Genomic DNA, 27,697 nt, shown 5'->3' on the forward strand with positions numbered 1-27,697 from the left:
GACACATGGGGACTTAGACATAGGAGGTACATGGGGATCTGGAACAAAGGTTTCCCAAGCTCTCCAAGAGATTCTGGGTTCCACGGGTCCTCCATCCAAAGTGACTCCCATCACAGTTGAGGTCTAGGAAGAAGCAGAAAGGTCCAGAGAACCTAAGGATTAAGTCGACCGGCTCTGGTGACTTTCTTGGATGGGAATCATTAGTCTCTCTCCCCCATGTTGCCTGGAGAGAGAGATCGGTGATCTTTGCTGGCACTAGTTGAACTAGTTGAACAGTCGTAAGCGTGCATCTTAATGGTGGTTTTTCCTTGATTGGGGAAACCATTCTCGGTGGGGATAGTGTGGCTCTGGGATGTGTGGAACCCATTTATTGCTGTTGACAGGGGTTAGTGAAGAGCATGCAGAATACTGCTGAAAGATCTTCTTCTGTCTTTTGTGTAGCCACTAGGGATGAGCTCCGCGTTCGATTCAAACGTATGTTGACTCGAACATCGTCTGTTGGACCGTTCGTCGAAATACGAACAAAACTGGTAGTTCGCGCCAAATACGAGTGACACGCCATGGCCCATAATTCACTGCGGCATTGCGCGCTGATGATTGGCCAAGCATGCACTATGACCCACATGCTTGGCCAATCACAGCGCCGTCAGTACAGAGAGCCGTAATTGGCCAAAGCCAGGGTGGCTTTGGCCAATTATGGCTCAGGGCTTTAGTACACGCCCCACACTATAAAAGGCTGCCTGCAGGGTGGCCTCGTGTAGTGTGTTGCAGTGCTGGTTAGATATCAGTCACAGAGAGAGAAAGAGTGTCTTTTTTTTTTCTAGCTAGATAGAGCAGGCAGGCTAGTCAGTTAAATTTACAGTGTATAGAGCATGGGTGCTCAACCTGTGGCTCTCCAGCTGTTGCAGAACTTCAAGTCCCATCATGCCTCTGCCTTTGGGAGTCATGCTTGTAACAGTCAGTAGCTTGCAATGCCTCATGGGAATTGTAGTTCTGAAACAGCTGGAGAGCCACAGGTTGAGCACCCATGGTATAGAGGATATATATATACATCCCAGGTGTTGTACATATATTTATACACTGTATAGTTTAGCTAGATCAGTTCTTCCTAATTTGTCAGGCAGTTTGTGCTAGCTGCAGTGTTCTCATGTGTTGCTCTTTAGTTTGCACCTAAAGCTTCTTGGTGTGTGCTGTGTAGTTTGCAGCTAAAGTTACTAGGTGTGTACTGCACTTGTGCTCTTTAGTTTTCACTTAAACCTACTTGGTGTTTACTGCACTTGTGCTCTATAGTTTGCGCCTAAACCTACTTGGTGTGTACTGCACTTGTGCTCTGTAGTTTGCACCTAAACCTACTTGGTATGTACTGCACTTGTGCTCTATAGTTTGCACCTAAACCTACTTGGTGTGTACTGCACTTGGGCTCTATAGTTTGCACCTAAACCTACTTGGTGTGTACTGCACTTGTGCTCTATAGTTTGCACCTAAAGATTCAGGATCAGTGATTTTAATGATGCTTAAATAAAAAAAATAGCCACCCCCCAAGACCCAACCACCATGGTACAGCCGAGAGAAAATTGAACCCAAGACGCCAGCATTTCAAGATAACTATGCTAACCACTAAGGGACCCTAAAGCCTACCGATGCTTGAATATTGTTGCATTGCTTGCTAAAAAATCGGGTATCATATGTCAAATTTCAGCTGCCCAGAGCTGCGTGGTGAAATTCAGTGTCCAGTAACTTATATCTGCTCATCTCCCCGAGGAGTAGGCAAGATGAGTTTAGGTATCTCGCCAATTCTTCATTCATTGCAGATGATTTTCTTCCTCTGGTTTTCTGGTCACGGATCATCGAGCCTGATAGAGAAGGATTTACAGTGTAAGGCCAAGGAATTAGGAAGGTCTCGGTGGCAGGCCGGCCTCATACGACTCCTGGAGGCCGCAGCATAAACTTATGATTTGCGCACAAGGTTTACGGCACCTTTGAGCATTGTCCTTTAAGTCCTGGCTGCTGATTTGACGGCTGTCATCTGCAATATCTACATTTCACTCCACTGCTCCTTCGACATTGATTATGCTATTTATTTATTTTTCCGTTCCCATTCAAATTATATAGGCCCAGATTCACAAAGGAGATATGACGGCGTATCTCCAGATACGCCGTCGTATCTCTGAGTCTGGGCGGTCGTATCTATGCGCCTGATTCTTAGAATCAGTTACGCATAGATTTCTATTAGATCCGACCGGCGTAAGTCTCTTACGCCGTCGGATCTTAACTGCATATTTAAGCTGGCCGCTAGGGGCGTGTACGCTGATTTACGCCTAGAAATATGTAAAACAGCTAGATACGCAAATTCACGAACGTACGCCCGGCCGAAGCAGTACAGATACGGCATTTACGTTAGGCTTTTCCCGGCGTAAAGTTACCCCTGCTATATGAGGCGTAGATGCGGCGTACCAATTTTAAGTATGGACGTCGTTCCCGCGTCAAATTTTGAAAATGTTACGTTGTTTGCGTAAGTCGTTCGCGAATAGGGCCGGACGTCATTTACGTTCACGTCAAAACCAATACGTCCTTGCGGCGTATTTTGGAGCAATGCACACTGGGATATTCCACAGACGGCGCATTGCGCCGTTCGTGAAAAATGTCAATCACGTCAGGTCACAGAACATTTACATAAAACACGCCCCCTGTTCCACATTTGAATTAGGCGGGCTTACGCCGGCCTATTTACGCTACGCCACCGCAACTTACGGAGCAAGTGCTTTGAGAATACTGCACTTGCCCGTATAAGTTGTGGAGGTGTAACGTAAATAGGATATGTTACGCCCGCTCAAAGATACGCGGCTGTACGTGAATCCGGGCCACAGTATTTTATTAAACCAGAACTCTAGAAAGCAGATCGGTATGCAGCTGAAATTATATATAAGGGCATGACTAAGGGTGGTGGGGGCCCCTGGGCTTAATAATAATCGAAGGGGCCCCCTGGAGCAGAGAAGCCGGGGGGGGGTTGTTATCGTCGACCGACCATAGTTGTGGGTGGGGCTGGATCCACCCGACCGACCTATCGAAGTTGTTGACCGGGGGGGGGTCCAAAACCACTGCACAGAGTAGGGAAGTATAACATGTTTGTTCTGATCGGGGGGTCTCCAATGTAAAATCCCCGGAAGCGACGTCACTTCTGGTTCACTCGGCTGCCAATGGCACAGATTAAAAAAAAAAAAAAAAAAAAGACAGAATTCAGAATCGCCTATTTTGGCGATCTGAATACTTTAAAGTGCGAAGGAGGGATTTGGAGTCTTTTAGACCCCCAATCCCTCCATAAAGAGTACCTGTCACCACAAATAGAGCTTTCTTTTGGTGGTATTTGATCTCCTCTGCGGTTTTTATTTTTTGCGTTATAAACAAAAATAGAGCGGCAATTTTGAAAAAAATCTATATTTTTAACTTTTTGCTATAATTAATATCCCCAAAAAAGATATAAAAAAAACATATTTTTTTCCTGAGTTTAGGCCGATACGTATTCTTCTACATATTTTTGATTAAAAAAAAATTGCAATAAGCATTTATCGATCAGTTTGCGCAAAAGTTATAGCGTTTACAAAATAGGGGATATTTTTATGGCATTTTTATTAATATTTTTTTTATACTAGTAATGGCGGCGATCAGCGTTTTTTTTTTTCGGTACTGCGACATTATGGCGGACACTTCGGACACTTTTGACACATTTTTGGGACCATTGGCATTTTTATAGCGATCAGTGCTGTAAAAATGCATTGGATTACTATAAAAATGTCACTGGCAGGGAAGGGGAAGGGGTTAAGTATGTTCCCTGGGTGTGTTCTAACTGTAGGGGGGGTGGGGACAGACATGGGGAAATGACTGATCGCTGTTCATACATTGTATGAACAGAAGATCAGCATTTCTCTTCCTGACAGGCCCGGGAGCTGTGTGTTTACACACACAGCTCCCGGTCCCCGCTCTGTAACGAGTGATCGCGTGTGCACGGCGGGCACGGGAGTCGGGGGCTTGTGGGGGTGGCTTGCGAGAGAGCTTACGTAAAGCTACGGGCTCTCGGGCAGGGGAGCCGACCTGCCGCCGTAAAATGACGGCGGCTGGTCGGCAAGTAGTTAAAGCATTGTTGTCTCCTCCTTACTGAGGAGAAACAGGAAGTGAGAAATTCAAACAAAGAAAAAAAAAACATTTAGAAGGGAAATGGAAGGAAAAGGTAAGTGAACCAACAATGCACAAGCTTAAAGGAACCTATTTAGAAAATAAAAGACGAACCTTTACAACCCCTTTAAGTGGTTAAAGATCATTTATTTGTACAAAACGCGTTACTCTACCATGGTTACCTAGTATTGTAACCGCTCGTTGACATTGAAGGGGAACTGAAGTGGAAATGAATTAGATGGGTTTTGTAGGGATACAGAAATAACGGTGGTTTTATATAGGGTTCTGTTGGTTTTTGTTGCTTCTTAGATTTTGTGCTCAAGGTTAAACAAAAATAAAAAATAAAAAAATGTAATAAAATTAAATAAAGCAAATGTCTTCTTTCTGAAAGACGTATTGTTACGTTGGACAATGAGATGATCGTATTTGTAAAGAGTCTCCGTGACCCGTTTTGTGTCCGTAAGCTTTACATGGCAGTAAATGAATGTGCCTGTGCTCTAAAATCCACTTCATGCTTTTCATTTTCAGCACCGCAGAATTTGAGAAAATGCCACTAAATCACTTGTGACGGAAACTTCCACCAAGAAGCAACCTGTAAGGCCCTTTTCACACTACAAAATAAATCCGTTTTAATAATCCGTATTAAAATCCGTCAGATAATGTTAAAAAACGGAAGTTATACGTCCTTTATAACATATCATTAAAGTCTATGGGATTTTTTTATGTTCCGTAAAGATCCGTAATAGTCCGTTATAACATACGGACGTTAGTTATTACGGAATATGTGACGGGTCTTGCACTAATTTTTTTTCCGTTGCAAGTAACGGATATATTAACGTCCGTTATATTTTAACATTGAAGTCTATGGCGCACGGACGTTAGTAAATGTCTCCGTAAATGTCCGTTATGTTAACGGACTTTAATTTTACTGAGCATGCTCAGTAAAGACTTCTGGAGCTGGACTTCAAGAAAGGGTGAAATGGTTTTTATTAACGGACGTTAGAAAGGAATGATATAACGGATGTATACGGATATATACGGATAAACATTATCCGTTTTCAATAAAGGAAGAATGGTAAAATATTTATCCGTATGTATCCGTTATTAAATCCGTTAATAAACGTCCGTTAATAGGTGTAATAACAGTAGTAACGGATATTATAAAACGGACATACAATCCATAGTGTGAAAGAAGCGTAATCAGTGAAAAATAGATAAAAAAAAAATAGCCCATTCAATGATAACAAAAATATAAATAAAGTAGCTTCTGCCTTAAAATTCGCCTTCAATTCAGAAATTTCTTCCACCTTTTTTTTTTTACCACTAGATACCCTCAGTCTTATGGCCAGTATCCTTCATCCCACTTCCTCTAAACCTAGTTGATCCCGGACGAGCCCCCATGTGACTGGACAGTGAAGGAAGAAGCAGCACAGTGATGAGTTCATCTCATTCACACCCTGCTTCCCCCCCTCCTATCAGCATGTTTCTTGTCAGAACATTAACTGGTTGGCTCTTTATGCTGCTTCGTTCTTTCACACTCCAGCCCTGCTGTACAGGGGTTGCAAAAGACAGAACATTTATCAAATTCAGGTGCACTGCTTCTATTTTTGAAATAACATTTTGGATATAATGCCAGCTTGTACTAATGCATGTGCCATACCTGTGAAATATGTAAATCACAGGCACTGCTACTAGAGTGATCTCCACAAAAAAAAATAGCATAGAATATAACCATCTTTCGAAAAATGCATTCTGCATTTGAATTTGAATATGAATTAAAGTGGATGTAAACCCCAATTTTTTTTTTTGTCACAATGTACAGTATAAGATTTCATATCATCTGTGGCCAGTCTTTCCACACAGAGTTGATCCAGCACTGAGCAATCCTCTTTTTTTTATTCAGTGAAATAAAATGGACTTACAGATAAAGACCAAAGTCCTTGCTTGAGTGACAGGTTATTTACATATCTCGTGCACTAGCTTGCAGACATGCACAGCTTCTGTAAAGTGCACAATTCACATCCCCCTCCCCTCCCCTCTCCTCCTCTCTGAAAGGCGGTTAGAGTTCCCCCATATGTATTGATAGGCTATAGTTCCCCTGTACTAATAATGCATTATAAGGCTTGTTAGAGTTCCCCCTTAGTGATGAATGCGTGTTTGTTTATGTACCCTTTTACCCAGAGCTTTTAGGACAAGTTACATAGAAACAACCTTGCCATTTTGTTATTGTGTTCTAGATGAAGAATGAAAAACATTAAGATTAGTTGCAGTAGAAATGAGATAAGCAGGGCACAAAGATGGGACTGCTATATTCTATGCACGTTGTATAATTGTGACAAATATTACTTGTATAACCTAATTACTTACATATGATTGGCTGGGACTAGGGCGTCCCTTCTTGTATGATTTGCTTATGTACAAGTACGCAGGAGAAATAAACTCTAGTCTTGGACATACCATGAGTGGGTGTGTTTCTGACTGGCAATGCATTGCGGACTTTCCATACATTCAAACTGTCATTAAAACCCGGGTCTAGTTGAACTACTTACCTAACACTCTCCTCTCCCGTCCAGCTCTCCCAGGATTGGCTGTCTTTCCTGTGTTTTGATTAAATGTTTTCAAAATATGGGGTGATCCACAGTTCAGTGTAAACAGCCATCAGAATATACATAGACAAGAAGCTGTGCATGTCTGCAAGCTAGTGCACGAGATATGTAAATAACCTGTCATTCAAGCAAGGACTTTGTTCTTTATCTGGAAGTCTGTTTTATTTCACTGAATAATAAAAAGAGGATTGCTCAGCGCTGGATTAACTCTGTGTAGCAAGACTGGGCACAGATGATAGGAAAAAGTATTCTCTACATCAGGGATATGCAATTAGCGGACCTCCAGCTGTTGCAAAACTACAAGTCCCATCATGCCTCTGCCTCTGGGTGCCATGCTTGTGGCTGTCAGAGTCTTGCTATGCCTCATGGGACTTGTAGTTCTGCAACAGCTGGAGGTCCGCTAATTGCATATTCCTGCTCTACATTGTGACATCAAAAAAAATATTTTTGGGGGTTTACATCCACTTTAATAGAATAGGATAGAATAGAAAATAAAATAGAATCGATCAGAAAAGAATAGATTAGGATAGAAAAGAATAGAATAGAAAAGAAAATGTTAGAATATGATTTTTATTAGGTTATATTCCTTCTATTTTATTTTATTCTATTAGTTTGTTCTATTCTATTAGGTTATTTTATTTTCTCTTCTATTTAGTTCTGTTCTACTCAATTATATTATATTCTTTTATTTTCTGTCATATTCTTTTCTATTCCATTATATTTTTGAATTACATCTTTGGAAATTGGAAAACTTTGAATTCGAAAAGTTTTAAAGGGGTTGTAAAGGTAAATGTTTATTCACCTTAATGCATCCTATGCATTAAGGTGAAAAAACATCCGACGGTACCGCCCCCCCCCCTCCCCCGAACCCCTGTTTTACTTACCTGACCCTTCGAAAGTCCCGCGCGCGTCCACGTGATCCTCTTCGGTTCCCAGCCTGGCTGTTGATTGGCTAGGCTGGACAGATTGATAGCAGCGCAGCCATTGGCTGGCGCTGCTGTCAATCACAGCGGATGACGCGGCGCGCCGGCCCGAGTCATACAGTCAGCGGCTATAGCCGCCACTGTATCACAGGAGCGCGCTCGCAAAAGCTTTCCACCATGCGAGCTCGCTCGTATAAAGGTGGAAAGCTTTTGCGAGGAGGAGCCGAGACCGCCGCCGAGGGACCCCAGAAGACAGCGTTCGGGGGACACTCTGTGCAAAACGAGCCGCACAGTGGTGGTAAGTATAACATTTCTGTCTTTTAGTGTTCCTTTAATTCGAAAAGTTTTCGTATTTGAAAACTTTTCGAATTCTAATTTGAAAACTATTGGAACTTAAAAACTTTTCAAATTCAAACAACTATTGAAATCTGAAAACTTTCCGAATTTAAAAATGATTAGAATTTGAAAAATATTCGAAATAGATTTTAAAAACCCTATACGAATCAATTCAAATTCCAAAAATTTGAATCGATTAGAATACGAATAAAGACAATGAATTCCGAAAACAAATGTAACTAAATGAATTTATGTAAATTACTATTCGAAACTAACCTAAACAATTTTCTTGTTTGTTTTTCATATGTCTAAATTAATTAAATGAGAATGGAAATGTTAGGTGTATATGTAAATTTTTAGTTTTTTGAATTTGTGTGTCTTGTATTTTTGGCTTTCAGCTTTAATATATATTCCCTCAAACCTGAGGAAGTACTTTCCTCTTCGGCAGAGGTTCTCTTGTTCAGATTACCATACAGTGATATCCATAATTCCAAGCTTACCCATAACCCCTTGCTGTCTCTCTCTCTCTCCAATAGGGCGGCTTGAAAAACAACAAGCATGAGTGTACGCTGTCCTCGCAAGAGTACGTCCACGAACTTCGCTCTGGAATCGCAGATGACAAACTCCTCAACTGCCTGGAGTCCCTTCGGGTTTCCTTAACCAGCAACCCAGTGAGGTAAGTCGGATTTCAGTCTTCATAAGAAGCTTCCAGGATGGGGCAAGCGCATTCGTGAGTCACATGATGACAATATTAACAAATGTCTTGTTTTTTGGATGTTTTTCGACTTTTGACCACCTTACACTTCTGCTATGAATGTTCCTGGACTAGAGAATTCTCTGCAAACCAACATCTTTAGGTGCAGACTATAGCTGGTCATGAATGTGGCACTTTCCAGTCAATTCCAACCACTTTCCAGTCGACGCTCCAATTGAGATACACTGGCATGAGAGTTGACGGACAAAACCATAGTGCATGGTGGGGGGCATGAGAATCTATTACTTTAGAAAGTGTCAAATGCTGAACAGAGACTAAGGCCTCGTACACACGACCGGGTTTCTCGGCAAAAACCAGCAAGAAAACTGCTTCTTGCCGAGATTCCCGTTCGTGTGTACGAGGCATTCATGTTTCTCGTCTAGAAATCTGGCCAGAATCTCGACGAGAAAAAAAGAGAACCTGCTCCCTTTTTTTCTCGTCGAGATTCTCGTTTTCCTGTTTCCAGACGAGAAACCCGAGAGTGTGTATACTTACCTGTCGCCGTGGAAACCCGCGCATGCTCGAAATGACTTTGACGCAGGCGCGATAGCTTCCACGGCATAGGTAGGGTGAAGCAAGATGGTGGCAATGGCATCGAATGTGACGAGCGCATGCTCGTCATAGGCGATGATGTCACCCTGTTTATTCCTTTCAAGAGAAGCGCGGTTCTTTTGAAATGAAAGTCAGTACACTCGGGCGGCAAGAGTTTCTTGCCAAGAATCTCGTCCGAGAATCTCATCAGGAAAAACCTGTCGTTTTCCTTAACGTGTGTACGAGACCTTACAGAGACTGCAGCAGTAGAATGGAGGGAAGGTAGGCGACACAGGCCACAAGAGATAAATACAGTGGAACCTCGGTTTAAGAGTAACTTGGTTTGAGAGCGTTTTAAATTGCGAGCAACGTTTTTTTTTTTTTATTCTGACTCAGTTTGCGAGTGTTGACTCGCAAGACGAGCAGAATTCAAGCTAAATAGGCCTGCAGTACCTCATTTGGCTTGAGGTACGGGGGCACAGGAAACGTGCCAAAGTGTCCTCGGTCCTTTTCGGCGCTCTCTGGTGCCCCCCACCTATGGCCGCATTCGGTATTGCATCCCATTGAGGTTAATGCGGAAAAAAATAATTTTTCAATGGGAAAACTCGCTTTGATATGCGAGTACTTTGGATTATGAGCATACTCCTGGATCGGATTATGCTCGTAATCCGAGGTTCAACTGTACTCTTCTATTGCATGGACCTTTTGTTTTGTTAACCCCAAAAGGGTCCCTTTGAACCCCACTACACTCCAACTGTAGCACTACCACCACAGGAGCCACTGGTTCTAAAGGGTCCTCTGCTTTCTCCCTTATCCCTAGGCAGAACCTCACTTCTGCTGACACCACCAGAATACCCTTGCCGGAGCCTCCAGCCTGTTACACAAAAAGGGCACACACAGATGATGTTAAAGTAAACAAGTGGTATTGGCAAAAAAAACAAGGCGAGGGGCGCCTCTAAGTGTAGAGATGAAAACTCTTTAATAGTAAAAGCAATAAGCAACTTGCATAAGACAAGGCAACGGAGAGCACGTCCGTAGGCTGAAAAATGTCCAGGAGCAAGACTGATGAGCAGATGACGGTTTCTCCACTTTTCCAGAGATATGGCAGGCACATCAGATATCCCGGGAGGGTGGGGGCAGTGAGCAGTCAAAGCCTTCGCTCTTAGAGCTGCTGATCATGGGATCCTCCCTGAGAACCGCTGAAGATGGAAGACAGCTTGGAGTGCGTTTGGCGTCGGGCAATGAGGTCACAAAGGTGCAACGCGTTTCTGAGCATGCGCAATGCCTCAGAAACCATCCTGGGATAGCTGATGGGCATGCCATATCTCCCACAGAACCAGTGGAGAAACCATCATCTGGTCATCCATCTTTCTCCTGGATGTTTTTCAGCCTACAGATGTGCTCTCTTTTGCCTGCTCCCATGTGAGTTTATTATTGTTTTTACTATTAAAGTGTAATCTTTACACTTAGGGCAACCACTGAATGACACCAGAAGCCACGATTCCCTTAAGCATCTAAGTATATGGATCCAATCCCCACTATTTTGGACTATTATGGACTTAATAGGGCTACTGCAGAGCTACAAGTGATTTGTGCCTTTTACTTGTCCTTTGGCAAAATTAGAAAGCTAGTCGATGCAGAAATGTAAACCTGTTGGGTCCAAATAATCATTGGATATACATTCTGCTGGCTTAGTTGGGGCCCTTTACATTGGCGTGCAAAACAGGTTGATGTTACTTTAAAGTATGGAGCCAAAAGTGAAGCTCTCTTCAAGACGGGAGGTCAGCAGGGAAATTCACTTTAAGATGTAATGTTAAAGAGAAAGCTCCATAAAGCAGGGTTAAAATTAGTCAGTAGGGGTGCTCCTTTAAGTTGGCTAAGCAAAGGTAAATGCTGTTGAAGCAAAGGGTCGGTTAAACAGGTGGTGAAATGTTAATCCACTTCAGAAGTCTGGTGTGTAACAGAATGGCCGTGACACCCAGAGACCTTTGAAGGATGTGGGGTACTCCTGTGCCAGCGTCACTAATGACTCTTGGGTCTAGGGTCATCCCTTGCCCCTTTTGGGCATAGGATGGCTGAGAAATGATAATTCATGTATTGCAGGAGATCTGGACATATTACAGGTGATTTAAGTCTGACCCCCAACCGGTCAATAAGAGTGTCTCCTTCAATGCTAATACTGTTTTGTGTCTATTGTACTAATTAAGTCTGTAAAGGTCAGGTGTCTCTTTTCAGGTGTAATGGATTAGCATGTCAATTATGTCTACAAAGGAATGTGCATTATGTAGCAGTGAATAGATTATTGCAGAGTCGGGACGTCTGGGGGATGACTAATAATTAACTCAACTGAATGTCATTGTCTAAGAGAGTGTGTATTGAAGTGCCTTGTGGGTGGAGTTGATTCATTGTTCACTTGGTTTCTAAAACTGTATACAACAAGCTGAGTGTGCCATTAAAAGTAGTTCATACATTTTGGAACCAGTAACAGAGCTGTGCTTGAGTCTCGTTATTCTGGGAAATGGAATGGATCGTGTCTGTCGGATAAGCTGTCGTGGGTTGGTGGAATGGAATATCGTAAACGGTGGTGACCGTTACATGGTGTCAAAGACAGTTCTAGTGTAAAAGAGGGTGTCATCTTGCAGTAATAGATGAGATCTATTCAGCTCAAACCAAAGGCAGTGTCGTATTGAGACTATGGCCCATGTAGGCCTGTGGGGTATCAAAAGCTAATTGTGTTGAATAGCAATAAAGTGTGGATCGGAGTCCCTCTCACCCAAGTCCTCTGTGGCAGTCCAGCAAGAATACAGTTTCATGCGGTGGGGGGGCCTTAAATGGCAATTTGATTTTGGTGGCCTTGCCACGCAGTTCTCTAAGGGGTTCCACATGCTGCAGGAGTCTTCTCTGGATGATCTCCTCCACTCAGCACAGCAGTCAGCTCTGTGGGATAACATTTCGACCTGATCTAGTCCAGACGGCACAGCTCAGAACACAGTCTCACTCATACTCCTTCCCGTTGGCACGTCTCTTCCTAACAGCCCCAATCCTTGATTTTTAAAAGTCCCTCCCCTTGGTTGAAGGCTGTGGGCTTCGTATTTTGTGACCTTGGCTTGCTGTAAAAAAAAAAAAAATTGCTTCCAGACTATATTTCCCAGCATGCTCTAAGTCAGTGTTTCTCAACTCCAGTCCTCGAGGCGCCCCAACAGGTCATGTTTTCAGGCTTTCCATCATTTTTCACTAGTGATTCAATCAGTTTCACTACCTTAGTAATTAACACAGCCATTTCATCTGAGGGAAATCCTGAAAACATGACCTGTTGGTGTTGGGGCGCCTTGAGGACTGGAGTTGAGAAACACTGCCCTAAGTACAGTACTGGTATTAGGCTATGGCGAGGCAAAGTGCTGATTGCTGCCATCTTGTGGGCAAACAGAGTTCTCCATCTCAGTAACTATGCACAGTGTCACAGAACCAAAAATAATACAGGGTTTTAGTGGAGACCTTTTATTGTATTCTCTGCAACGGCTTTCTTTGGAAAGTATGTGAAAGTAATTTGAAACATGAATTTTGCCTTTAGTTATTCTCCTCGTATGCCACATATTTTTTTGTTTTATTTTCTAGTATAATATAGCATAGTAACCTTGAAAACATATACGCACTCCTATCTGTTATTCCATCTGCAGTCATATAGCTTTCATTAGTGGATCATATGCCATATTCTCCTTCCAATGTGATTTTATTTGTGATTGGAGCAGGAAAAACACTGAGAATACATTAACTGTATGACAGAAGGTTTTCTGCTGTTTTTTGTTTTTAGTTTTTAATGTGCTTTTCAGGGTTTAGTCTATTCATGGCATAGATGACTCATGGCAATATTGTCTTCTAAGTTATGCATACTCCCTGTTGGTTAGAAGATAATTCTATCTAAGTGATGTGTCCCTATTTAGAGAGAGAATTTAACAAAGCAAGCTGATTTTTTTTTTTTTATATCCTCTACATCAAACTGGTCAAATCGGGGGTTGATTTACTAAAACTGGTGAGTGCAAAATCTGGTGCAGTTCTGCATAGAAACCAATCAGATTCCAGGTTTTATTGTCAAAGCTTAAAGTGGAGGTTCACCCTATAAAAAATTTCTAACACTACATCCAGCACCGTGCTGGATGACACTGACCTTTATTTTTTTTTTGCCGTAGATATCGTTTAGCCGTGGAATTCACCGCGGCTTCCGGGTAGGGAATCCCGCGGGAGTGGGCGTTCCTATTGTCATGCCAATTGATTGACATGCTAAACGACGGCGCACACAGTGCGTCACGACTTCCCGAAGGAAGCTCGGGTCGGCTTGGCTCTATTCGGCGCCTGCGCACCGGCGCCGAATAGAGCCGACCCGAGCTTCTTTCGGGAAATCGTGACGCGCTGTGTGCGCTGTCGTTTAGCATGTCAATCATTGAAGAAGCTGAAGTTAGAAGCTGATTGGCTACCGTGCACAACTGCACCAGTTTTTGTACCAGATTGTGTACCAGTTTTAAGGGCACTGTCATGCCGAAATAGGAAAGAGCCTTCCCCAAGCTTACATGGTTGTGAGCACACAATTATCTAATATGTCCTTATATGCTGTAGCATTCCAGTTAAACTTCACCCAAAAGGTTTTTGAATACTATTTTTTTTTTTAAATCGGCACTGTTTGCTTCCGAGTAAACTGGAGGTGATGATGTTATGTCGCTTCTGGATTACTACATTGGAGACCTGATCGAAGCCGATGCCGAAGCCGATTGTTCGTGACTCCGGCCAGCCGGTAGACATGATGGAACAGGAGACCCGGGCGGAGCACTGGAAGGTGGGGACGTCCATTCCTGCTCCTTGTGATAACAGCCAAGCGACTGCTGAGCCACATCGGTTGTTATCAACAGAAAGCCGACTGCCAGCTCTAAAAAATAGGACTGGGGTGAAACCTGCAGTTACAGGCATCACCATGGTACAGCCACTTCCTCAAAATGGCATACAGGTACGTTGTTTCGCGGGAAGTGGTTAAGCAGCTTTGCTCATTCCCTTCCATGCCCTTGTGTGGTCAGCATTTCCAGTGTGTTCCTGCTGATCACTTGGCCTGGCTGACTTCTCTTCTGTTTCCTGCTCCTGATTTTTGGCTCCTGACAGCGCTAGCTTCTGGTTCCCTGATCCTGGCTCGTCTGATTACCTGCTCTGGCTTCCAAACCCTGGGCTTCTGTTTTTGACTATGTTTCTGAACTGTTGTTATTTTTGCTATTACATTAAAGGTGTGATTTTTAACAGAATTTTCTGTCTCCACCTGGTTTATGGTTCCTGACATATTTCAAGTGCCATGAATTCAGAAGAGAATTCAGTTAGGCCAAGTCATACACAGGAATACACTAGATATGTTGACCACACAAGGGCATTGAGGCAATGAGCAAAGTTGTTTGAATAGCCAAAAGGAGCTGGCTGTAGGCTGGACTAATGAGGCAGGTAATGGTAACCAGGTGAGTCACTTGTGGAAAAAATGGATGACTGGTAATTAACTAACTGTTGAGCAACCTCTGTGCACTGAAAGAAAGCTGCTAGTAAATAGCAGGAGCCCAGCCCTGACACCCGCTCCCGGAAGTTCGTCCCACCTGAGAGAATCTTCTTGGGCGAGGACATCGCTGGATCCCTGGACAGGCAAGTGTCCTTAAAATCAAAGTCAGCAGCTACAGTTTTTGTAGCTGCTGGCTTTTTATTTTTTTGGGAGTGGAGACTGGAGCTCTTCTTTTACAATACCCTTCACTAGAAAAAAAATTAAAGCCCAGCTCTGGCTCCCCGTGCAGTGGAGCTGTGCCTGCACTGCATGTATTAACTGCTTGATTTGTGTAGGGGTACACACAGAACCTATACTTGCCCGATCCTTCAACCCCTTTAGGAAAATGGCACTATGGACCACTATGTCCAGTGGTGGACTATTCCTGACGTCCTCATGTCCAGATCCTGTCTATGAGTGTGAGAACATCAGGAACAGTCCACCGCGCTGGAGCGCAGGTGGGGGGGGGGGGGACCGGAGCCAAAGGGACCAATTTTGTGCTGGGAGAATTGGAGGATCTTGGCTCTCCGAACCCCTAGTACACACAGAGCCTATACTCACCTGATTGTTTAATCCTCAGGAGAATGGCACTCTACCATGTCCAGTGGTGGACCAATCCTGGTGTCTTCATGTTTAGATCCTGTCTATGGGCGTGACAATGTCAGAAACAGTGCACCGCACAAGATTGCTGCTGCACGGGGGGGGGGGGGACGACAGGAGCCGAAGGAGAGTTGTAGAATATTGGCTCTCTGAACCCCTAGTACACACAGAGCCTATACTCACGTGATCCTTTAGTCCTCTGGAAAATGGCGCTCTACCACATCCAGTGTGGACTATGCCTTAAGTCTTCATGTCCAGATCCTGTCTATGGGTGTGATGATGTTAGGAACAGTCCACCGCACAAGAGTGCCGATGCACGGGGGGGGGGGGGGGCAGGAGCCGAAGGAACCGATCTTGTGCTGGGAGAATTGGAGGATCTTGTTTCTCCAACAGAGCCTATACTCACCTGATCCTTCAGTCCTCAGGAAAATGGCACTCTACCACATCCAGTGGTGGACTATTCTATAAGTCTTCATGTCCAGATCCTGTCCATGGGTGTGATGACGTCAGGAACAGTGTTTACCGCACACGATTGCTGGTGCACAGGTGGTGGGGGGGCAGGAGCCGAAGGGACCAATCTTGTGCTGGGAGAGATGGAGGATCTTGGCTCTCTGAACCCTTAGTACACACAGAGCCTATACTCATCCGATCCTTCAGTCCTCGGGAAAATAGCGCTCTACCACATCCAGTGGTGGACTATGCCTTAAGTCTTATGCTAAAAGTCTTAATGTCCAGATCCTGTTTATGGGTGTGATGATGTCAGGAACAGTTCACCACACAAGACCGCTGGAACGCGGGGGGGGGGGGTTTGGAGGCAAGAGCCAAACAGACTGATCTTGTGCTGAGAGAATTGGAGGATCTTGGCTCCTCGAACCCCTAGTACACACAGAGCCTACTGTATACTCACCTGATTGTTTAATCCTCAGGAAAATGGCACTCTACCATGTCCAGTGGTGGACCAATCCTGGTGTCTTCATGTCCAGATCCTGTCTATGGGCGTGACAATGTCAGGAACAGTCCACCGCACAAGATTTCTGCTGCACGGGGAAGGGGAGACAGGAGCCGAAGGAGAGTTGGAGAATATTGGCTCTCTGAACCCCTAGTACACACAGAGCCTATACTCATCCGATCCTTCAGTCCTCGGGAAAATAGCGCTCTACCACATCCAGTGGTGGACTATGCCTTAAGTCTTATGCTAAAAGTCTTAATGTCCGGATCCTGTTTATGGGTTTGATGATGTCAGGAACAGTTCACCACACAAGACCGCTGGAACGCGGGGGGGGGGGGGGTTTGTAGGCAAGAGCCAAACAGACTGATCTTGTGCTGAAAGAATTGGAGGATCTTGGCTCCTCGAACCCCTAGTACACACAGAGCCTACTGTATACTCACCTGATTGTTTAATCCTCAGGAAAATGGCACTCTACCATGTCCAGTGGTGGACCAATCCTGGTGTCTTCATGTCCAGATCCTGTCTATGGGCGTGACAATGTCAGGAACAGTCCACCGCACAAGATTTCTGCTGCACGGGGGGAGGGGAGACAGGAGCCGAAGGAGAGTTGGAGAATATTGGCTCTCTGAACCCCTAGTACACACAGAGCCTATACTCACCCGATCCTTCAGTCCTCTAGAAAATGGCGCTCTACCACATCCAGTGGTGGACTATGCCTTAAGTCTTAATGTCCAGATTCTGTTTATGGGTGTGATTATGTCAGAAACAGTTCACCACACAAGACCGCTGGAACGCTGGGGGGGGGGGGGGTTGGAGGCAGGAGCCAAAGGGACTGATCTTGTGCTGAGAAAATTGGAGGATCTTGGCTCTCCGAACCCCTAGATCGAAACAACAGACCCACTGCATGGTGCCCAGAGTTCTGCTTAAAATGTAATCCTTTTTTTTGGGGGGGGGGGGGGTTTACATACTTTTGTCCACATAATCTCTGACCACCTGCAACAAACAACATTTTACCATCTCATAAAAGAAGCAGACTGAGCAAATGGTAGTACAATTCATGCGGTTATACTCACTTTGAAATATATATGTATATTTTGGGGGGGGGGGGGGTTAGTCCTCTTGAACAGTGAATAATTCTTCTTGATTTCCTTCCCCAGAAAACATGATAAAATTAAATTACTGCAGAAGAATCGATAAGCCTTTCAGAGAGTTCTTCTATAGAGTAGGCTTAGCAATGAGGCATTTCCTAGTGAAAAACCTATTTGTCATGTCAATTTATGAAAGTCGTGGGTTTGCAAGAAAAAATGTTGCAGTAAAAAACAATTATGTTTATTACTTGAGTCATTATTCAAAAAAAAAGCAGAAAGAAAAAAGATGAAGAGCGGCGAGGGACAAGAGCTGTTCTCACCAGCAGTTTTGTGACTGCTTCCCGATCAGCTGGGGGATCTTTTCTCAAAGGCCTCGTACACATAGGGCTTCCATGTGCAGCCTCCCTAGGGCCCCAAAAATACTTGATCTAAAAGGCTTTCTTTATTATAGTTTTTTTTTTTTTTTTTTTTTTTTAGGCTTATAGGTTGCAATTTATATACTTTAGATCAGTGTTTCTCAATTCCAGTCCTCAGGCCCCCCCCCAACAGGTCAGGTTTTCAGGATTTTCCTCAGATGAAAAGGCTGTGGTGATTACTAAGGCAGTGAAACTGATCAAATCACCTGTGCAAAATAATGGAAATCCTGAAAACCTGACCTGTTGGGGGGGCCTGAGGACTGGAATTGAGAAACGCTGCTTTAGATGTATTTATAATATACACTATATTGTCAAAACTATTGGGACACCTGCCTTCAGTGGCGGTTCGTCCATAGAGGGCGCTGGAGAGCCGCCTCCTGTGGCTCTCACCGCCACTGAGTCTAATAACATAGATTCATGCATTGCACGAATCTATGTTATTATCACCGCTGTTCTATTCAGATGGTCGGCGCTCATGTACCGGCCATCTGAATAACGGCAGCTGGTTGGCTGTACGGAATTGCCTATCAGAGCCAACGGCTCTGATAGGCTTTCCGAGTACAGCCCTCGGGTCCCGGAAGCTTATACAAGGAACGCACTAGGGATGCGCTCCTTGGATAAGACTGACAGGCGTCTCAGCCAATCAGGTTGGCCGATTCTGGCTACCGGTAACCTGATTCGCTGAGACGTCTGTCAGTCATGGAGGGTGGTAGAAGACATCGAGGGACGTGGGTGGCTGACTCCAGTAAAGGTAAGTGCCGGGCGGGGGGGGGGAAAGGGGCACTTTACAGGGCACAGCGGCGACGAAGGGCACAGTCAGTGACATCAATGGGCACAGTGGCGACAATGGGCACAGTGGGGACAATGAAAGGGCACAGCGGTGACAATGAAAGGGCACAGCGGTGACAATGAAAGGGCACAGCGGTGACAATGAAAGGGCACAGCGGTGACAATGAAAGGGCACAGCGGTGACAATTAAAGGGCACAGCGGTGACAATTGATGGCATGGCACAGTGGCTGCATTTGATGGCATGGCACAGTGGTGGCAATTGATGGCACAGTGGCTGCGTTTGATGGCATGGCACAGTGGCTGCGTTTAATGGCATGGCACAGTGGTGCGAATTGATGGCACAGTGGCTGCGTTTGGCATGGCACAGTGGTGACAATTGATGGCATAGTGGCTGCGTTTGATGGCATGGCACAGTGGTGACAATTGATGGCACAGTGGCTTGAGCACAAATTTAGAGCACCAGCCACCACTGCCTGCCTTTACACGCACACAAACTTTAATGCAGGGTTTGACAAATTTGCTTGGAGTCTAGGAGCCAGCTAAAAAAGTTAGGAGCCAGAAAACGCGCCCTGTCCCGCCAAGGTCGCGCGCAGAAGCGAACGCATATGTAAACGGTATTCAAACCACACATGTGAGGTATCGCCGCGATTGGTAGAGCAAGAGCAATAATTCTAGCCCTAGACCTCCTCTGTAACTCGAAACATGCAACCTGTAGAATTTTTTAAACGTCGCCTATGGAGATTTTAAAGGGTAAAAGTTTGTCGCCATTCCACAAGCGGAACGCAATTTTGAAGCGTGACATGTTGGGTATCAATTTACTCTGCGTAACATTTTCTTTCACAATATAAAAAGAAATTGGGCTAACTTTACTGTTGTCTTATTTTTTTATTAAAAAAAGTGTAATTTTCCCCCAAAAAAGTGCACTTGTAAAACCGCTGCGCATATACGGTGTGACGGAAAGTATTGCAATGACCGCCATTTTATTCTCTAGGGTGTTAATATAAAAAAATATATATATATAATGTTTGGGGTTCTAATTAAAGGCATGGAGATGGCAGTGAAAAAACACATTAGAACTGGTAGAACTGTTTTACTTGTAATTAGGGTTGTCCCGATACCACTTTTTTAGGACCGAGTACAAGTACCGATACTTTTTTTCAAGTAGTCGCCAATACCGAATACCGATACTTTTTTTTAATGTCATGTGACCGTTTTCAAACCACAATACAGACCAAAGATATTTTCTTTAGAATTATGAAGAACTGGTACATCATGGTGTGGGGCTGTTTTTTAGCATACTGTACTGGAAAACTACATATCATTGAAGGAGTGATCACTGTCAGTGCAGCTCATCGGTGCCAGTGCCCAAAAGTGCAGCTAGCCAGTGCCACCTATCAGTGCCCATTAGTGCATCAGTGCAGGGAGGCAGCTCATTAGTGCATCTCATCAGTGCCACCCAATCAATGCCAGTGCCACCTATCAGTGCCATCCATTTATGAGTGCCATTCAATCAATGCCAGTGCCACCTATCAGTGCCATCCAATTTGTGTTCGATGTCACAAAAAAAAAAGTATTCTATTTTGGTATCGGGAGTATTTGCGCGAGTACGAGTACTAGCGCAAATACTCGGTATCGGTCCCGATACCGATACTGGTATCGGTATCTGGACAACCCTACTTGTAATGCCAAACGGCATTGTGAAATCTCAAAAATGGTGAAAAAAAAGAGTAAGAAAAGGAAACTAAGCAATGAACCAATCAGAAAAAAAAAGAACACAGAAAGGAGGGACAGGTGAGCTCACTGTTCTGCTTTCTAAATTCATTTGCTCACAGTTTGGGTCATTTCCAGTACAACCTGGGCTCAGGTGAACCAGGTTGTATTATGCCCTGTACACACGATAGGTTAGTCTGATGGATTTTTCCGATGAAGCTGACTGATCGCTGACGTGTCACTGGTAGCCCCTCCGCCCCCAAAGTTAGAATCACTCCTTAGGACACACTTTACCCCTTCAGCGCCCCTAGTGGTTAACCCCTTCACTGCCAGTGTCATTTACACAGCGATCAGTGCATTTTTATAGCACTGATCGCTGTATAAATGACAATGGTCCCAAAAATGTGTCAAAAGTGTCCGATGTGTCCGCCATAATGTCGCAGTCATGATAAAAATCGCTGATCGCCGCCATAACAAGTAAAAAAATAAAATAATCAAAAATGGCATAAAACTATCCCCTATTTTGAAGACGCTATAACATTTGCGCAAACCAATCAATATACGTTCATTGCAATTTTGTTACCAAAAATATGTAGAAGAATACGTATCGGCCTAAACTGAGGATTTTATATATATATATTTTTTACTTTTTGTTATAATAAATATCACCCAAAAATAAATAAATCAAAATAAATATATATATATATATATATATACCGTATTTATCGCGGTATAACGCGCTCCCCCGTATACCGCGCACCCCTAAAGTGGCCCCCAATCCTGTGGGAAAAAAAGTTTTTTTTGTACTTACAGTTTTGGTGTCTTGCGCGGCGTCCATTGGCGGCCTCGTCGGGTCCGGTGTCCTTCTGTGGCTTCGGGTGTCCTCTTCCTCGGGTCCGGGGTCCGTCTGCGGGCTTCGGGTGTCCTCTTCGTCGGGCCCGGTCCAGTCTGCGGCGTCCTCGCGTCCTCCCCGCTCGTTTCCCATGCCGAGTTTTGAATACTGCGCCGACATATACCGAGCGCAGTACACTCGTGTATTGTCGGGCAGGCTCGGCAACACTCGCGCTCACGTCCTGTACGTCCAAGACGTGAGTGCGGAAGGAGCCGAGACTGGCCGACTATACCCGAGTGTACTGCGCTCGGTATATGTCGGCGCAGTATTCAAAACTCGGCGCGGGTATCGGCGTATACCACGCACCCACGATTTTGCCCTGATTTTCAGGGCAAAAAAGTGCGCGGTATCCGCCGATAAATACGATATATATATATCACCCAAAAATATATATATTTATATATAATATAATATATATATATATATATATATATATATATATATTTAATATATAAAAATATATATAAACATATATATTTTTGGGTGATATTTATTATAGCAAAAAAGTAAAAAATATAGCATTTTTTTCAAAATTGGCGCTCTATTTTTGTTTATAACACAAAAAATAAAAACCGCAGAGGTGATCAAATGCCACCCAAAAGAAAGTTCTATTTGTGGGGAAAAAAAAGGACGTAAATTTTGTTTGGGAGCCACGTCGCACGACCGCGCAATTGTCAGTTAAAGTGACGCAGTGCCGAATCGCAAAAAGTGCTCTAGTCTTTGGCCAGCCAAATGGTCCGGGGCTGAAGTGGTTAATAGCATTGCAAAATAATGTCCAATTAAACCAAGTGGAGTTTTTATAACACCCAGGAAAATAAAAAAAAGTGATACCTTGGGCCCGTTGATTACTGCAGTCGTCGCCTTGATTTCATTGTGAAGACAGAACAAGTATGATGAGGGGTAGTGCAGTGTGCGTGTGAGGAGCCGGGTTCAATTAAGGTAAGCGAGAGCGGAAAGGCAACCATGTATCTCTTTAAGAGGAAGTTGGGCTTTAATGCAATTGTCTTTCCCAGTACAGAAGATGATAAATTAGTTGCTGGATGTATGTAGTCGGATATATAGCGTTGGGCTGCTGAGTCACGCTATTGTATATTCCATGTACACTTAAAGGAGCACCCCCCCCGCTCGCAAAAAGTGGAGATCAGCAGACGCAGCAGGGGTGCGTTAGAACTAATTTGGTTAGACAGGTGGATAGCGCCCTACTTACCATTGGGCTTGACTGGGCTCAAGCCCATGGGCCTTGGCCAGTAGGGGGAGTGAGGGGGAGGAGGCAGGCAAGAGCCATGCAGCACGGGTGGAGGAAGCAGGCAAGAGCCATGCAGCACAGGTGGAGGAAGCAGGCAAGAGCCATGCAGCACGGGTGGAGAAAGAGCCATGCAGCACTAGGGTAAGCATGTGTCCCGGATTGCCCGGGACAGTCCCGCATTTTGCAGGTCTGTCCTGGGCACCTTCATTCCAGGACAATACAGTGTCCCGGAATGAAACTGACACAGCCACCCCCCAAGCCAAACTAATGCCCCCAAAAAAGGCCACCACATCACTGCTTTACTCACTGACAGTACTTGTCCTGGCCAGGAATGCCTGGAGGAGCACAATCCCGCCCCCTGCTTGTGATTGGAGAACTCATAAATCCCGCCTCTTGTGTCCAATCACTGTGCTGTGATTTGTTAAAGCACAAGCTGATTTTTGGGGATGGCAGGGCCGATCCTAGGCAGGGTGCACAGGGTGCATTGCACCCAGGCGCCAGCAAAGGTGGGGGCGCCGAACATCTTAAAGACTCTCTAACAGAAGCCCTCTCTGTGTCCATCAGAGAGCCCCCCCTCCCTCCAGGTCCAAATAAAGTACTCTGCTTCTCTTCCTGTATTTTGTTTATTGTTAAGAGATCATGTAAGGATCCCAGGGTAATGAAGACTTTGTGGGGGAGCATCTCAGTGGTTGAGTTATTGCCATAGAAACATTTGTAAAGGGGAGGGGTTAGTAAAATGACGACGCCCATGTGGGGGCGCTAGAAATATTTCTGCACCCAGGCGCCTGTGACCCTAGGGTGTCTCTGAATGGTAGTTTGGAAATGTGGTCACCCTATGCTGCACGGGTGGAGGAAGAGCCCCCCACCCAGGGCAGGACTGGGACAAAAATTTGGCCCTGGACTTCATCCAGACTGGTTCACTTTGACAGGTCTCTCCCATGGCAGCTGGACAACTCCCGCACCCCCCAGCCACCCAAGCCCCCTCTCCCCCTTCACTAGCCACTAGCTGTTCTACTTTATTAGAGTAGAACGGCTGGTACTGGTACTCTTATAGGCAGTACCAGTGGGGAAGCCAGACATTATTTCACCCGGGGGGCAAAGAATGTTTGGTGCCCCCCTTATGGGATAAGATTGGGCAGAAGTGAGAAACTCCCAGGCCATAGCTGTTGAGTCAGATATCTGTCCCCTCCCCCATGCTCCTCTGCCATCCCCCCTACTCCTCTGGTCCTCCCCCTGCTTCTTTATCCCCCCAGGTGAGCGCTGCCAGGAGGGAGAGGAGGTGAGCACTGCCGCAAGGGAGAGACAGAGCAGCGGAGTCCCAATGGCCAGTCCCTGCCCCCACCCCCCGCTCAACAACTTAGATAATTTCCCCCCCCCCCGCTAAACAACTTTGATCCCCCCGCTTCTCGGCTCCAGGGGGCCCCTTCACCCAACATTCAAGCCCAGGGGCCCCACCACCCTAAGGGATCCCGCGGGCACGGTCACGGAGCTCGCTGCAGGGTCGCAAAAGCGTGACCACAATTTAAACGGGACGTTTGCGCAGCCATTCTGCCAACGTATACGTTTGTGCGGCGGTCGGCAAGCGGTTAAAGGCAGGTGTCCCAATACTTTTGAAAATATAGTGTGTATATATATATATATATATATATATATATATATATATATATATATATATATATATATATATATATATATATATATATATATATATATATATATATATATATAGTGGCCTGGATTCAAGAAGCAATTGCGCCTGTGTAACCATAGGTTACACAGCGCAATTGCTTACTTGCCCCGGCGTAACGAATGCTCCTGATTCAGGAACCTCGTTACGCCGACTGCAGCCTAAGATCTGCGCGGCATAAGGCTCTTATGCCCGCATATCTTAGGCTGCATTCTTGCGATAGCCGCTAGGTGGCGTTCCCGTTGTGCTCAGCGTATAGTATGCAAATTGGATACTAACACCGATTCACAACGTTACGCGAGCCCTGCGTACGCAGTTTACGTACGGCGGTTTTCGCGCAAGGCTGCCCCTGCTATTAGCAGGGGCAGCCCATTTTACGTATACCCGTCGTTCCCGCGTCGCGAAATTAGATTTTTACGTAGTTTGCGTAAGTGAATCGTGAATGGCGCTGGACGCCATTCACGTTCACTTTGAAGCAAATGACGTCCTTGCGACGTCATTTGCCGCAATGCACGTTGGGAAAGTTTCCCGACGGGGCATGCGCTCTACGATCGGCGCGGGAACGCGCCTAATTTAAATGATTCCCGCCCCCTACGGGATCATTTAAATTGCGTGCTCTTGCGCCGGGCATTTTGCCGGCGCGCCCGTGCAATTTACGGAGCTTCTGCTCCGTGAAAATTGCAGGGGCGCAGGGCAAAATCGTTGCCCTGCGCCTCCGTAATAAATGCGCAAATCTACTTGAATCCGGCCCATTGTATCTTTCCTTTAAAAAGATATAAAGAAAAAAACCTGTAACATTACAATTACATTTGCAAGACGCCCCGGTGGCTGCAGCACCATCACAACGTATATCACGGGATCTAGATTAATGATGTCAAGCCGCTCCGATATTGACTGCATCCATAAGAGTTAAAAGCCCACCTCAGAAGGACGGGGCCGGCAGGCTTTCACAGAACTCATTAGAGATGGCGGTAGACAGCCAGGCTCCACATAATACAATTGTATCAATTAAACACTTCATAGACCTGTTGAGATTGGCCTTTAAACTAACTTTCAACAAGCTGCAGGAAAAATATGTATATAATCATCGGAGCTGCAGCTCCAGTCCTTCCCTCGGAGGAAATGGATAATTCCACGGCTTTATTGCGGTACATCGCGCTCGTTTCTGCAGTCATCGCTTAGCAAAAAAGAACAGGCTGAGATTATTTTATTGAGCAATATGACTGGGAAAGTTATGATGATATTTTGTATTTTTTATTTACTTTTTGCTTTTGCAGTAAGAATAATAATAATAATAAAAAAAATCATTGATGAGGGCTCCATCTGCACAGCCGTCTTTAAGGCAGGGCAAAAGGGGAAGCTGCCCTGGGCCCTGTCATTGTTGTGGGGCCCAAAGCAGCTTCCTCATACTTGCCAACTATCCCAGTTTAAATTGCCTCTTCCCTTGAAGTTTTAGTCATGTGCTGTGTCCTGATATCTCAGTGTGAAGTGCTGCTACTAATGCTGCCCAGTTCTTCCCTATTGTTGTGTACAGATGACTCACCTGCAGACCCTGTGTTAACATGTAAATAACTGTCATTTATATGTAAATAACGGGAGCATTCATATGTAAATAGCGGAGGCCGGCAACATTCATATGTATATCAGGCCCCTCTGCAGTGAAGAGATGCAGGGCTGTCTTAATGAGAGGCCACTGCACAGGGGCCCCAGCTGCATGGGGGGGGGGGGGGGGGCCTGCACTTTCCCTAAAGCAGCTGGTCCTGGAGCCCACACTTCCCCGAAATTGGGGGCCCCATGATAGCACTGAGAGTGATAGATACACAGGGGAGGCAGTCTGCCTCCTACCTACTTGATGTCTGTTTACCTGCACTGTCATCATTGTAGGGGCCCCAGAGCATGACTTTGCCCAGGGGCCCATGATGCTATTAAGGCGGCCCTGAAGAGATGATGTGCTGTAACCTCTAGCAACCAATCAATGAGCAGTATTATTGTACAGTAAACTCTAACAACCAATCAACAAGAATAAATCATGTGCTGTAACCTCTAGCAACTAATCAGTGAGCTGTAATATTTGCTGTAACCTCTAGCAACCAATCGGTGAGCAGTATTGCTGTACAGTAAACTCTAGCAACCAATCAACAAGAAGAAATCATGTGTTGTAGCCTCTAGCAACTAATCAGTGAGCTGTAATGTGTGCTGTAACCTCTAGCAACCAATCAGTGAGCAGTATTACTGTACAGTAAACTCTAGCAACCAATCAACAAGAAGAAATCATGTGTTGTAACCTCTAGCAACTAATCAGTGAGCCGTAATGTGTGCTGTAGCCTCTAGCAACCAGTCAATATGTGGTAATGATATGCTGTAACCTCTGGTGGCAATCACTGCCTGATCTGATACAGTAAACTGATTTTGAGTCTAGCTGATATTTATTGTATGTCTCAGAGCAGGTGGAGAGCAAAATTGAAAAAAAAAGATTTTTTTGCCCAGGGTCCAATCAACATTAAAGACGGCCCTGGGGGGAGATGGGATTAAGATGCATCAAAAGTCGTAATACAACACTTGGGTTCATGTGGAGTTGTGAAGTTGACCTATATGATCAAACTAACAGTCCTCCTCCCTTGGGGGACATTGCCTCATACTGTATATAGGAGGTCAAGTGATGCCCACAAATGGGCACTGGCTGGCAACATGGGCAATCACTGAAATGCCACCCCTCAGTGTCCATCAGTGCCACCCAGTGTCCATCAGTGCCACCTCTTAGTGCCCATCTATGCCCAGTACCCATCAGTGCCGCCTATGAGTGCCCATCAGTGCCGCCTATGAGTGCCCATCAGTGCCGCCTATGAGTGCCCATCAGTGGCGCCTATGAGTGCCCATCAGTGGCGCCTATGAGTGCCCATCAGTGCTGCATACCAGCGCCGCCTATCCATGCCCATGTGTGCCGCCTCATCGGTGCCCATGTGTGCCGCCTCAACGGTGCCCATCAGTGCCGCCTCATCGGTGCCCATTAGTGCCGCCATATCAGTGCCCATAATTGAAGTAGAAAACGTACTTTTTTACAAAAGAAATTAACAGAAAAAAATAACTTAAATTTGCGTTGTTGCGCAAAAAATAAAAATCGCAGAGGTGATCAAATACCACCAAAAGAAAGCTCTATTTGTGCGGAAAAAAATGATAAAAATGTAATTTAGGTACAGTGTAGCACGACCGCGCAATTGTCATTCAAAGTGCGACAGCGCTGAAAGCTGAAAATTGGCCTGGGCAGGAAGGGGGGTAAGTGCCCGGTATGGAAGTGGTTAAAGACGAGACGCTCGATGCATTTTGTTCTTCCTCCTCCTCCTATATGTACTGCAGTCGGAGTTACCCCCGTATCATAATTAATAATGCTGTCGGCTCACGTTCCCTAAGCACAGGACTAATTATTGATGCAATCAGAAGA

General features: G+C 45.0%; 1 protein-coding gene across 3 annotated transcripts in view; it reads left to right on the forward strand.

Annotated features, from left to right (window-relative positions):
• The window catches only part of DIAPH2 (diaphanous related formin 2), a 1,333,979-nt gene that overhangs the window by 292,893 nt on the left and 1,013,389 nt on the right, over positions 1-27,697 (forward strand). For all 3 annotated transcript variants that reach the window (XM_040325027.1, XM_040325028.1, XM_040325029.1), the window contains one exon: positions 8,572-8,711. In XM_040325027.1, coding sequence (XP_040180961.1) covers positions 8,572-8,711 — 140 coding nt within the window. The remainder of the gene's footprint in view (positions 1-8,571; positions 8,712-27,697) is intronic.

This window comes from Rana temporaria, chromosome 9 (genome assembly GCF_905171775.1).
Source record: "Rana temporaria chromosome 9, aRanTem1.1, whole genome shotgun sequence".
Classification (NCBI taxonomy): Eukaryota; Metazoa; Chordata; class Amphibia; order Anura; family Ranidae; genus Rana; species Rana temporaria.